Here is a 14886-nt window from a genome sequence, read left to right as displayed (position 1 = left end):
CAGACATAGAACAAACAGCAGAGGGCGCTGTTTTTCATTTTCAGTTGGCGATGGGTTCCCAGATTGGTCCTGGGGTGACCACGGAGACATTTTGAGGCAGGCTGCCAGGCCACTATTGTAAAGAAGAAGAATTCTCGAATGTCCAAAATCGTTCCTTTTTTATTATTATTTTAACCCATTAAGGCCTGAGGCCGATTAAAAAAGAAATCTAAAAAATATTTCCTAAATCCTAACTTTTTTTTTTTTTTTTTAACCCAAAAAATATTTTTTCACGATAAAAAAAAAATAGCAGATCTACAAGCTCATAGCGCGGCACTCACTATGAGCTTGTATATCTGCTATTTTTGAATAGCCAAAGAAATCTAAAATGACACAGATGCGTTCCAGGTCTTAATGGGTTAAAAACTATTTAAAATAGTGAAAATAGCCGATCTACAAGCTATACCTGCTATGTTCACTACTTTTGTGCGACAAAGTATTTGTATGACGAAGTAGGGCATTCATTTACGGAAATAATGAAACGTTGGAGATATGGAGATATGAGGTTTCTGCCCGACAGCAACGATTTTGTTCTTAATGACTTGTCTGGCTAAATAAAGGTTGAGTAACATTTTAAAGACAAATCCTTGTTTAACTCAGACAAGACAGTAATAGAACATCGATTTTGTAATTGGAAAACATTGATTGGTCCACGACTGCACAAAAGGAGCCATGAGCGATGATAAGCAACTTGTATACAAATACACACACACAATGCTTAATATTATAGCTTAACAAAAGTGAACTACCTCACAGGACCTTTCGTATTGACCTGGCTGTCGTGCCTGCATTTCAACCTAAGCTCTCTGAGAAAGTTGGTCTAACCTGGAGCTCACTGACTGTCCATTTGAGCCACTGTGTATCAAATGTCTGGAAGGCATTTGATACTTTGTAACTTAGAATTTTAGTCCGTCACCTCCTCCCTGGTCACAAAACACACTTCAAGTTGGCTCATTGGCGTGCAGCAAGGTACAGTACTCTAGTCAATTTCACTGAGGAATGAGACATTTCCAGGTGTCTGTGAGACAGAAACTTTTTCCTTACCACTGTGTCAAGTAAAGTTATACAAAGAAATCACAGAATGGCATTCAGAAGGTTCCATTAGGTTATCTTTGATGCGTGCTGTGAGTGAAAAGCTGCAGGGACCGAGCCTAAAGCCTAATTTATGCTTCAACGAAAAGGTGTCACATCAACACTTTTTTCCGTTGAAAAAACACGTCATTTTTGTCAAGAGACACTCTTTCACCGAGGCATAAATGAGTCTTCAGAAGGCTCCCTATAGAGACCGCCAGCTCCTACCTGGTGGGGAATCAGACATTGATCTCAATGAGACACCGATGCCATCTTTCTCCCTTCCCTGAACCTCTTGTCACCCTCTCTCTTTTTCTCCTTTGTCGAACGTCTAAACCTGAGTCGTCGTCTCTTTGCTGAGTTGTGTCTTCCTGTCAGAGGGACAGACTGACTCACTGGTCTAGTGCTAATCCACTGAGAGGGATGCTAACACAGGAGCTAATGAGATTAGTCCCACTGCAGGTCTCTCCTCCCACCTCTGCCCTGCCTGCATTGCTCTTCATTTATCAACAGCTAATCGCTGTGTGTGTGTGTGTGTGTGTGTGTGTGTGTGTGTGTGTGTGTGTGTGTGTGTGTGTGTGTGTGTGTGTGTGTGTGTGTGTGTGTGTGTGTGTGTGTGTGTGCAGTGGTGGAAAAAGTACTCAAATGTTTTACTTAAGTATCAATACTGCAATGTAGAAGTACTCTGTTACAAGTAAAAGTCCGGAATTAAAAATGTACTTGAGCAAAAGTAAAAAAGTGTTGGTATCAAAATGTACTTAAAGTACAAAAAGTAAAAGTACTAAAATGTTTAAAAATAGCAGATCTACAAGCTCACAACGCGTCGCGATGCGACGCGTTGTGAGCTTGTAGATCGGCTATTATCAAATAGCCTATGTATAGAATAAGGCTAAAGTGGTTAATGTAGGTTTTATAATGTGATAATTTATACCTACAAAGTAACTAGTAACTAAAGTTTTCAAATAATTGTAGCGGAGTAAAAGTGCAATATTTGCCTCTGAGATGTAGTGGAGTAGAAGTAAAAGTATAGACAATTGGAAATACTCCAGTAAAGTAAAAGTACCTCAAAATTGTACTTAAGTACAGTACTTGAGTAAATGTACTTAGTTACTTTACACCACTGTGTGTGTGTGTGTGTGTGTGCGCGCGCGCGCGCGTGTGTGTGTGTTTGCGTGTGTGAATGAGTGAAAGGGAGCAATGGAGGCCAAGAGAGAGAAAGTGTGTGTTGTGTAACGTGACTCGGGGTAACGGAAAAAGATGGAGAGATATCAGGGGAGAGAAAGAGAGATGCTTAATTTATACGTAGTTGCGCACCAGTATTGCATGTGGAAAATAGCTGATGTAAAACGCTCACAACGCACAGCATCGTGACGCGTCGTGAGATTGTATTTCGGCCGACCTTGTAGATCGGCTATTTTTCGCACATTATAACTGACACTCAAGTAAATCAGACTAGAGTGTGCGATGCTGGAGAGGAAGTTGAGTGACACGCGGCACTAGGGAGATGAGAGGCAGAGAGAACTGAAGCTCTCTCTGTGTGTGTGTGTGTGTGTGTGTGTGTGTGTGTGTGTGTGTGTGTGTGTACGACAACCTCTCTCAGTGACACTGATTGACAGCTGGCATAGACAATCAGCTTCCAGACGCTGTACTGTTGTAGTTGTTGAATTTTTTTTCCTCTGTATTTCTACTTCATATCTCATGGTGACAGTGAGAGGGAGACGGGAAAGGTGAGCAAGAGAAATGGGATGACATGCAGCAAAAGAGCCTCAGGTTGCATTTGAACCCGGGCCAGGTGAGACATGTGAGCCATGTGTTTTCACACACACACACATCTGTGTGCTTGTGTGTGCTATATTATAGTGCTAAACTATGATATAGTGCTTATTGTTTTTGAAGCTTAGGTTATCAGTCATGTTGGTCCATTAACGGGAAAACAATGTTAAGTTCACTCCCCTTCTTCAGGTTTTTATATTACCGCACCCGCGCACACGCACACACACACACACAGCTGGGTCTTGCTATACTTGTGAGGAAGTAACCAAGTTTTGAAAAAAACGAATGCATTTTTATTGAAAAAGAAAACCTAACCCAACCCCAAGTTCTAAACTCAGAATGCCCAGCCTATCCCTAAAACTAACCATAGAACTAACCCTATAGCCTTATAGCCATCACCTTAATTATAAACCAAATGTAAATGCCTAACTAACTAACTTACATTTTGTACATAATTGCAACATTTCATGAAAAAAAGTATAGTAAGACTGCACACACACACACACACCCACACACCCCCACACCCACACACGTGGCTGCACTACCCAATGAGCTGGGACTGCTATCCCTTAGGACGGACTAAGCTCAGCATTTTTTGGTCTACCTCCTTCATCCTTGTCTCTGACAGTTTTTCCACACATGAACCCTGTATTTGCCATAATACTCATCGACCATTTATCCCCAATAGTGGTAACTCAAACCCCAAAATATGTGTGAGTAATCCGTCTTTTTTGGCACAAAGGTTTTCTAGGCCTTTCCATGGGGTCTTTCTGGCTTCCAAAGTGGCAGAGGGGGAAATTAATAAGACTTTATGAGCAAAGCCCACTGTGGCCGTTCATTATTAGAATAGACACTGTTGGGTAGGCCTGTCACAATTATTGCATAATCCCCTAATGGCAATCATTTGAGATAATCACAATTATTTTACATCATCGTCATTCATAATCGTTCCCATGTTGATGGATACATTTTCCAAAAATAGAGGAAATAGCAGATTCCCTATTTCCACTATAAAGAAAAATTGAAAGCATAAATTATTAAATATGTCGGCCGTTTCTTTGTATATTTAAGTTCTTTTTCATATCTGCCCTGTGGAAGTTTTGTTGTATTTTTCATTTATACTGTATGTTCCAATGTTAAATGCCAAAATCACAACTATTATATGTTAATCCCAATTATTTGTATGACAATTAATCGTCAAGTAAAATGTCATGATCGTGACATCCATAAAGTCCACAATGGCACTGTTGGGCCCGGCTTCAGCTGTCTTATTATACTACTCCCTCTAAACCAAATTAGGTCTGCTGACAGTAGTCATTATTCTAGGCTTTTCCTATACACACACAGAGTACATTTTTGCCCATTTCAGTGACGCCGCTCTGTGCAGCACTGCAAGCAGCTTTTTCTACCGTAGGCACGCTTTTGGATAGATATCTAGGGAAAAGACGCAATATCCATCTTACTCTGACAGTGACTGTCACCCTCGGAGTGTTTTCGTGCCTCAACAAGCTCGCTTTTGTTCAGAATCTACTGTGTGTCACATAGCATACCCACAACCATTAGAAAGCCCAAACCACCAAATTACATCCTCCTCGTACGTTCTCATTGGCTGGTGACACGACCGCAGGCAGGCTTCGATTGGCTCTGTGAGGGGATGTGGGGGGCACACACTTCCCACACATGGAGACACAAGCTGGTGTTGATTAGAGTCCCATTGAGCCCCTATAGTGCTCGGAGTGGGAGACCCCTCCATCTGCGAAGGGGCTCAGAAGGTCTGTAATCTAGGGTTTGCGGGGGAAGAGAGGCTCTCAAAGGACACGCGAGAGCACCCCCGCTATGTTGTGCCAGTGTGTTTGTTTGCAAACAAATACACACAGGGTATAAAGGCAAAACAGACAAGGCTGCTTGTGTACCTAGAAATTCCCCACTGGACCATGTGTACACGTTTGTGTGTACACATGCTTTATAGTAGACAGAGATGGTACACACAGCTCCCTGTGAGAAGCAGAGGGGGGGGGCAAGCAAAAAGCAGACGTTCCCATTCATTCTGTTCAATAATTAGACAACAGAGAACTGTGGTGAACGCGTGATGCGATACATGTATAAGTATTGTGTGTAACATTGACTCTCAGCTGAGTCTAACCCAGGCAGGAGTGTTGGATCAATAGCTGCTGAGGACACAGCAATCCTGTGATTCATGCTCACCTCTTCTTACCCCACGGAGCCTAATTAACTGCAGAACGAGTAAGTGTGTGTGTGCACGTGTGTGTGTGTGTGTGTGTGTGTGTGTGTGTGTGTGTGTGTGTGTGTGTGTGTGTGTGTGGGTGGGTGTTTGTCTGTCTGTCTGTCTGTCCTCACGAAACCACGTCCTCATTTTAATCCCCTATTATAGAGCCACCCTCTGACAGATACCGGCTCAATCTGGAAACAACCAAAAGGCAGCATCCGGGCGATGGTCTGGGTCTGCGGTACGGTTTTAGGAGAACATCCTTACCTTCTGTTTCCGCCTCTCCTTCCTCTTGTCCTCTGTGTCCTGTAGCATCTTCTCTCTCCATAGGTCGAAGAAGTAAGATGGGTTGGTGTAGAACTTGAGACCCTCCTTCCCATCATCTCTGCAGGGAGTGGGGGGGGGGGGGGGGGCAGGAAAATAGATAAAGCAATCTCAATAGGAGCATGATAGTAGTGCAGGCCTACTATTTTATTTATATGTTTGACTTTTAGGCTGTAATTCTACATAGTAAAATCAGGTAATTTATGTTATATTTATATTCTACTCTTGGGGTTAAATTAACACTTACTGTATAAAAAAGGTACACATGCTTTGTATAGAATCATGGGTTGTGTTGGTACCTGGGCATGATTTAAGTACTATTATATTTATCTGTGGCTTAGCACATGAACACAAACAAAATGGATTCTGCTGCTAGTATTAAAAAAAGAGACAAACATTACATACTGTCTGTACCAGGGCTTGTTTTTAATATATTGGCATAATGTGCTTTGTTTGCATTCGTTTGTGTGATAAAAGTGGGATTTTGAGAATCTGGCAATACAATGAAAGTGAATGGAATTGCTACTCCTAGCTCCTCGATCACAGAGCATAGGTGCAACAGGTAAGATGATCGACAATTTGGCTAATGACCAGGGAACCGATATTAATTACATGCAGTGAAAGTTCCTGAGAGGCTACCGCTAATGACGAACGAGCTAACGCTAGTTGCTTGTTTCTCAACATGGCAACATGTTCTGGGAGAGAAACAAGCAACTAGCGTTAGCTCGTTCGTCATTAGCGGTAGCCTCTCAGGAACTTTCACTGCATGTTTGACTATCATGAGACTCCACAATGAGTAGTAGTAGAGAAAAAAATAACTTTGCATCGGTTACAATAGACGAATTTCCCTATGCCACGCGCTCCCATTATGACAACGGAGGGGGTTGAAAATATGACGACAGGGGAATCTCTGGAAATAAACAATGCCACTTTTTACGTCGGTAGGTGAGTAACGACACATCAAAGATAACACTTAAAATGTCCGGATTTCTCCTTTAACATTCCATTGCAGTGCTGGGTTGGAGGGTGGAGGCTGAGATGATCAGTGGAAGGGGAGACACCTGGCCAATTGTCTCCTCACTATAAAAGCCCCACTCTGCAACAATTCTCTCTCTTCAGTCCTTCCAGGCTTCAGGCGTGGCAACACAGGAGAGCATTTCTGTTTGGTTTTGTTATGTTTATTTGTTAGGTTCAGTTCCAGTGGGCAGCATGTTTCCCTGCCTGTATCATTTGGAAACTTAAACTTATTGCTTTATTAACTTATTTCGCTATTGGTTGAATAAACTTTACACTTATTTAGTATTACCTCCGTGTCGTCTCCCCTTTTTTGTTATGGTCTCTGAGCCAGACTGTAACAGATGCCATTTGATTATATTTGTGTGTGGTGTGCATTACAACTTCATTTTGAATGAAGGACTACAGTAGAAGAACAGGGAGATAGAAAAGACCAACATCATAACTACTATGATATCTTTCTTTGGTTTTTCTTAACATCATTTCTGACAACAGAAACTTCAGGGTCACCTCTGAATAAATAAAAAAAACGAGTTGGAGAGTGAGTTATGTGTCTGCCAGCAGAGCGCCAATCTCTCTCTTCCTTCGCCCCACCTCTTCCTGTCTCGGCCGGCTCTCCATCAAGAAAACTAAATCATCTTTGTTCACAACCTGTCATGACTCATACCTAATGTCCTACATCACAATCCATTCGTTCACAGCTCTCCCTATACCTCTCTGTCCGTACTTGTGAGAGTGTGGTTGGTGGGCGCTGGTTTCCCTGTGGAGCAGTGCTAGGGCGATAGGAGCGTTGGTGGTAACTACGGGGGCGGTTGTGCAGTTATCACTTCAAAGGGTTCCTCCGACAAGAAAATTGATTATCATACACAAGTGCCCACACATGCCGCCTGGAAATGTCATATCACATCGATGCGGGAATAAGCCTCGAAATTGCCTTCCTGATGTTTCTCAGGCTTTTCCTTATTGCTCTCCTTCTCTTTATTCTCTCTCTTTCTCGCTCTACTTCATTCCCAACTGTACAATTTACACAAGTATGTGCAGAGTCATTTCAACGTAACCGAAGGCTCCCTAGTCGATAAAACTGTCCAAGACCCATTGCCGTGATGGCATTAGTAAATATCACAGGACTACGGGTGAAATTCTTCTCGGCTTTTTGGGAACCGATTACGTGAGCTTGTTTTAAACTTAATTGCAGTCTCGTTATAATAATACCGGCTTATTATTAGGTCCTAATTAATGCATCTCTTAACCGCATGAACCCTAGTGCCCATGTTCAGGGCATGTCATAATATGTGAAATATAAATAGCAGATACTGTAGGGCAAGTGTATTGAAGAAAATCACATTTTATAGTGTGTGTGTGTGTGTGTGTGTGTGTGTGTGTGTGTGCGCGCATCTGTGTGTGTGTAATTATCATTTCAGTAATTACATAATATTTATTATTTGACCACTTAATATCAAGTGGCATGTGTCACTGCCAGTTAGCCTAAAGCTTGATTGGCTTGCTGTATTAATAGTTCTGAATATGTTTAACACTACTAGTGTTAAATACAAAATAAATTTAAAAGCACCCATAGCGGTCCATTTTTACACTCTCAGTTACATCAACACTGTGCATTCCTTGCAACCCATGGTGCAAAACATTTTAGAGAGGCACATGTTGCATGAGACGTACTCAGAGCTACTAACCCCATACTCTGTGTGTCATACCATACACCAATGTTCCATCAGAACATTGTCTTAGCAGGGCGGAAAAACCTCTGAAACGTTGGAAGTTATGGGACAATAAAAATCCTCTCCGCTGAGACTATTACTAATGAAATTCCATCAGGCCCGGATGCAGCCCCTCATGGAAGGGTGTTCCGCCGTAACTAACAGCTAACCCAGGATTTACCTCACTCATAGCTGGCCCAGACCCAGGTTGCAGGCGCACGCTGTGAGAGCATTTGATGTACAATGTGTTTTGATGGCACTCTGATAAGAGCAGGGAAGAGAGAACATGAAAAGGAAGAGGCTTTAAAAGGGGAGGGGGGGTAGTTAATGATATACAACACAACAAAGGAAAGGAGCTGGAGTTCGACAGCCGGATAAGGCGAGGGTGGGGAGTCAGCGTGCGCATATGGGAGTTAGGGAGTTATTTGAGATTTTGAGTGGATGGATCATTATGCATGATATTCTCTCTGTGTATACTGTACGTGTGTGTGTGTGTGTGTGTGTGTGTGTGTGTGTGTGTGTGTGTGTGTGTGTGTGTGTGTGTGTGTGTGTGTGTGTGTGTGTGTGTGTGTGTGTGTGTGTGTGTGTGTGTGTGTGTGTGTGTGTGTGTGTGTGTGTGTGTGTGTGTGTGTGTGTGTGTGTGTGCGCGCGTGTGTGTGTGTGTGTGTGTGTGTGTGTGTGTGTGTGTGTGCGCAGCAGCAGCAGCAGCAGCAGCTGTGCTCTGGGTGGATATAAAGAATATCAGCCTGAGGAGGTGTCCCAGACAGCCTCCTGGTGTGTGACGTCAGATAGACGAGAGAGGAGGTGGAGAGGAGAGGAGAACAGAGGAGAACTAGAGAGAGGGAGGAAAACAAGGACGGACGGGGGCCGGGGGGGGGGGTCGAGAAGATCAAGATGAAGGCAGAATAAATATGAATTATTTAATCATGGGTATGAAACTGGTGCCAGCAACACTCACATTCAATCGCTGAGTACATATGAGTACAGTGCCAGCAACGCCAGGTGTCCCATTCCAAGCATTAAGCTAACCTAAGCCCACCACAACAGAATAAAAGGACCTATAATTAATTCCAGGCTTTGTTTCTTAAATATTGCGTTAGGGCCCAAAATCTTAGGTCCAGTGCCAAAATAACCCCTGAAGTTGTGTTCAATCTTTATTTTTCCAGGGAAAGTTTGCTGTGCTTTTTTCCCCTTTTTTTTCCTAGCAGCCTGAATTCACACAGTGGAACTTCTTAGCACCATTAGTCCTGCATTATTGTGCAGCTGAGATCTCAGAATTACTCAAAGGCACTTTGTCACTCAAATAATTGCGATTAACGATTTAATTGTGTTTCTGTCATTGAAAATGAATGGAACATTATGAATAAAAATTACATTTCTGTTTGGCTTTTAGGCTTCGTAAAGAAAAGTCGTAAACATTGAGTGGAAATAGCCGATCTATAAGCTCAAAGCGCGTCGCATCACGACGCGTTTTGAGCTTATAGATCTGCTATTTCCCAAAAAATTGACATTTTTTTTAAATATGATTTTTTTTTAACATGGAATTGATTATGACGATTATGCAAAAAATAATTGCGATTATATAAAATAATTGCGATTAGACAATTATGTAATAATTGTGACAGGCCTAGGAATCCTCAGAGTTTTCTTATTCACTTTCCCCATCCAGATTGTTTTTTTTCTTTTCTTACTTCCAGCCGGAAGATGTCACGTCTGTCTAACCTTTACCGCTACCACTGAACACTCTCTGTGTAGAACTATGGTGTCTGCCTAACCTTTACCAGTACCACTGAACACTCTCTGTGTAGAACTATGGTGTCTGCCTAACCTTTACCAGTACCACTGAACACTCTCTGTGTAGAACTATGGTGTCTGCCTAACCTTTACCAGTACCACTGAACACTCTCTGTGTAGAACTATGGTGTCTGCCTAACCTTTACCAGTATCACTGTGCACTCTCTCTGTGTTAGGTCTCCATGTTCCATTGTGTTTTGAACCGACACCGAAACCTTCAGCTGTCTGAGAGTCTCAACAACAGCTGACATGAAGCCTGCAACGAACAGAGAAGTGAGCCAGGCATTTAGAGACAGTCTGTTGGTCTGGTGTACACCCACGCGTGTATAATGTCAATGCCCACATATAGCAGTTAAATGCACCGACCTGCACCTGTCTCCATCCATTGTATGCGTATACGTGTGTGTGTGTGAGAATAATACAACTATATTATTCACACACAGACGCGCACAGACACACACACACACACACACACACACACACACACACACACACACACACACACACACAGGAGTGAAACCCTCTATCAGCCCTCTAGTCTCCAATGTTAAACCCTCCTCATGAAACCTGGGTGTAATCTTTAACCAAAATATGTACTTTGACTCATACACATTAAACAAGCTTGTGCAAACATACTTTTTCCTACACCACAACCTCGCAGAATTCAAATCAATGCTATCAACCAGAAATCTTGAATTACTGATCTATACACTATTTTTTTCACCTTAACTACTGCAGTGCTCTTTTCTCCTGTCTCAGCCAAGCAGCCCTATACTAGCCAGCCTGCAGCTTCATGCAAAACGCTGCATAGCAGCCAGGCTGCTAACCAAAAACCATCCGGAAATCCCCACAGCACACTAATCCTCGTCTCCCTTCATTGGCTCCCAGTAAAGCACGGGTTCTCAAAGTGGGGTCCGGAGGGTCCCCAACAAAATTAGGATCAGTTTAAAACACTTATTACCTATTTTATGTTTCAGCTATGTTTGAATGATTTTGACAAATCCCGGGCACAAAAGGTTTTCAAATGGGGGTCAGCGGCCAAATACATGAAAATGTTTGAGAACCACTGCATAGAATATAGTTTAGATACTGCTTATCACGTATACATATCACATATATACCATATATACAGGCACTGTATACATTGTCTTGTCCCTTCATATATTTCGGAACGTTCATATCCGTACTTGACCTCTCGGACCACCATCTCACTATTTATACCCCTGAACCTCCACAAATCCAAGGGTGATTGTGCTTTTGCCGTCAGCGCCCCATCCCTCTGGAAAGTCCCCAGCCCCTTCTGTTACATTAGCTGACTCTGTAAAAGGCTTAAAAACTGAATTGCCTTCCCTGCAAAGGGGCTGTAATTTATTTATTTATTGTTTCTAACTGAGTATGTGCAGCATGTTGTTTATTTTTGTATCTGCATCCTGTGCAGCACTTTGTAACTTTGTTCTAAAAAGGTGCTATATAAATAACACACACACACACACACACACACACACACACACACACACACACACACACACACACACACACACACACACACACACACACACACACACACACACACACACACACACACACACACACACGCACACACACACACACACACACACGAAGGGATCTTGTTAAGTCTTTAATCATCTGCAACAAGTCAACAGTATTAAAACAGAGACCTTGTTAAAGCCCTGTCACTTACGTGCGGAAAATAGCCCATGTACCAGCCCACAATGCAACGCAGCACAACTAAGTATAAATCACACATGTTGGTAGGAAATAGAGAGAAAGAAATTCAGACAGCGGGGTGAGAGATGCATATTAATACAAGGATGGGAGGGCAGACTGCTGTAGTGAGTAGGAGTTTTTCATGCATTATTTATCTCCAGGTGACTTGCTACTCTACATCTCCGCTCACCTCACGCCACTCTGGAAACCGACAGCCTAGTGAGCCTACAGTACCAAAATGGACAGTGCTATGAAGCACGGACGGACGCACTGATGCGCTTGGGGCACGTGTACTGTGTAAACATCACAGCACACACATAGTTGAACACGCAAAGCACAATATCAAGCGCTTGCTTTACAGAAATGTGAGCTTTGTGCACGCACATGCAATCGCATGGCAGGACTATGGGTAATGTGTGAAGTTGTGGGCAAAGGGATATTCAGTGTCTATTACCAAATGTTCATCTGCAATTCTCTGTGGTGTCCCCAGAAATGTTTGTCGTTAACGTGTACTAAAGTAGCAAATCACATGACGTGGTTAATCTATGTTAATAATAAAAGATAAAACATTATATGAAGTTGCAAGAGCAATACTTTCTAGTCAAATCTTTGGATGTTTGTTTTGAAAGAGTTATTAATTGTAACTATTGTAACTATCTGCTGCTCTGTCATTTGTTTCAATTTGTAGATATCTGTTGTTTTTCTAACACTTACTATGTACAGAATGTTTTGTCAGAGTGATTGCTATTTGAGGCGCTTTGACTGTGCGCTCACCCTCATGCCTCTCGGCAGTTTTCTCTCCTACTCTCCAGTATGGTGTATTGCTATAGTGCGAGTTTTGAAAGATAATTAAAATGAAACAAATGATAAACAATTATAGTAAATGGTAGAGTTTATGAATTATTTAGTATAGTCAATAGAGCCGTGAATTTTGTTTCCGAGACCCGTTTGGTTTCCGAGATTTGTTTCAAATGATGGACCCGGACGCCGGACCTGTGAAATTGGTTCTGAGATCGTAGTGGACCCGACATTCTTTTTTTTTTAAGACGAACCTGGACTTGTGAGGTTTGTTCCGAGATCCGGTTTGTTCCAAGATATTACAGACCCGACCTATTTTTTTATGGACCCGACATACCTAAAACGCCTTTCTAACAGCCTAGATGTCAGTTTTACGCCATAATGAAACCTAGCAGCCTACAATAAGAGACAATGACATTAAATTGCAATGTTTTTTGATGAAAAAGGAATCCATGATCGCACATGCCACGGTGCGCATTTTTATTCAATGGAGGTATAGTCTGTGCACTCTCCACTCACACAGTAGGCGCAGCTCAATTTTGTTCCCCTGCATATTGCGCTGCAGTTCTCTCAAGACAACTCATGAACGGATAAAGGACAACTCATGAAGGATAAGATATTTTTATTGAATATAAAACGAGCAATATATTTATTATGGTTTGGCGATGAATTGGATCTGCTTTGAGGTACTCTGATAAAGCGCATCTCCCAACCATAGGGACTCTGAATCCCCCGTATATAAACAGCAGATCCAAAAAGGTAGCTTGGGGTGGTGGAGGGTGAGCATCATTTTTTTTTGCAAGACAGCAGTGGTGAGAGCAGCAAGCATCAGCACGAGCAGCAGCAAAAAGCAAGCAGGGCTGAGTAGTGCAAACTTCCAGTTAACCCTTTAAGACCTGAGGCGATTCTTCAAAATGTTTTCTAAATCCTAACAGTTTTTTGAAAAGAAATCCCAAATCTTTTTTTTCAAGATTTTTCAAAAATAGCAGATCTACAAGCTCATAGCGCGGCACTCGGTGCCGCGCTATGAGCTTGTATATCTGCTATTTTTGAATAGCCAAAGAAACCTAAAGTGACACAGATGCGTTCCAGGTATTAATGGGTTAAATAGAGCGGTCTGAGAATGAAATGAGTGTGTGATTGGATTGTGTGGACGTGGAACGTGGAGCCGAGGTCGGCCCAATGGTCGGCCGCCAACAACCGCACTGAGTTCCCAGACAGAACTTACTCTGCGCATGTCTGTGCCAAGCGCGACGCTCACTCACCGGATCCTAGGTCAGTGTAACCATCCTAGCACTTCACGCTTTTTCTCTACCAATCAGCGCTCGGATCCACTCAGGTATTAGTTTAGTTTAGTTTAGTTTAGTTTAGTTTATTTCAGTCAGTCAATTTGTGGTAACATTACAGTAGGTAATAAAATAAAATAAATGTTATCAAGAAAAGATACCTACATTTCTGACCAAAAAGGTATAGGCTGAAGCATTGCTTATTACGCCTACCCTTTTACAAAACAAAGAAAAAATGAAAGTCAAAAATGGAGAGAGAAAAAGAAACAAAAAACTAAAAACAACCAAAAGAAAAAAGGAAACAAGGTACAAGGACAAGATACTTTTCTGTACATGTACTGTACAAGTATTTGTATATATGCTATGATAAATAAAGTCATACAGAAGGCACATGCCATTTATGTTTTTTTATAATTATCTATCATCTTATTTTTAAGTAATCTTTTGGATATTTTTAATGAGCTACACAATTTCAGATCTTTATCAAGGCTGTTCCACAGAGTTACTCCTTTGAATGTTGTACATCTTTGTTTTGCATTTGTTCTTGTTTTTTTCTTTTGAGTAAATGCATGTACCCCTGAGATTATACTTTGTTTGTCTTTTATGAAACATCTTCTGGATACTGTCCGATTATGTTACACATAATGATAAATAGATAAACCGACCCGGATCCGCGTGATTATGGTAAAACACGGATCCGGACCCGTATGGGTCTCGGGTCCTGTCTGTTCGGAACCGGGGGACTTGTGACTCTAATAGTCAAGTCAAGGCAATCGCACATGTACAGTATATCGGCAAATCACAAAAGAAGTTACCTCCAGGCACTTGTCATGTAGAGTAGGTATAAAGACTAAAGAGTGCTCTTTATGGGAGGGCACATAATGTTAAACTAAGCAGGGATGGCCCGATAAAGTCATCCTAAAACATGTAATTTTCAAAACTAACATATTCGTTCGGCAAGATGCTGCTGTATTATTTATATTAGACTTGGTGCCAGCAGTCTGCAAACTTTGGAAGTCAAAAATCGGAACAATACCTTTATCAAAATGTGTGGGAGGTTATTGGCCAAAAACAAAGCGTCCTGGTATAGCGCCAACATGAGGCAGATTTTTTTTTAAAT

At 41.9% G+C, this 14886-nt stretch overlaps 1 protein-coding gene across 2 annotated transcripts in view; it reads right to left on the bottom strand.

Annotated features, from left to right (window-relative positions):
- LOC308103550 (actin-binding protein WASF1-like) overlaps positions 1–14886 on the bottom strand; it is a 50396-nt gene that overhangs the window by 22454 nt on the left and 13056 nt on the right. For both annotated transcript variants that reach the window (XM_080453573.1, XM_080453574.1), the window contains exon 4: positions 5378–5495. In XM_080453573.1, coding sequence (XP_080309699.1) covers positions 5378–5495 — 118 coding nt within the window. The remainder of the gene's footprint in view (positions 1–5377; positions 5496–14886) is intronic.

This window comes from Gymnoscopelus braueri (genome assembly GCF_963280865.1).
Source record: "Gymnoscopelus braueri genome assembly, chromosome: 16".
Lineage (NCBI taxonomy): Eukaryota > Metazoa > Chordata > Actinopteri > Myctophiformes > Myctophidae > Gymnoscopelus > Gymnoscopelus braueri.
This window is presented reverse-complemented; position numbering and strand designations above follow the sequence as displayed.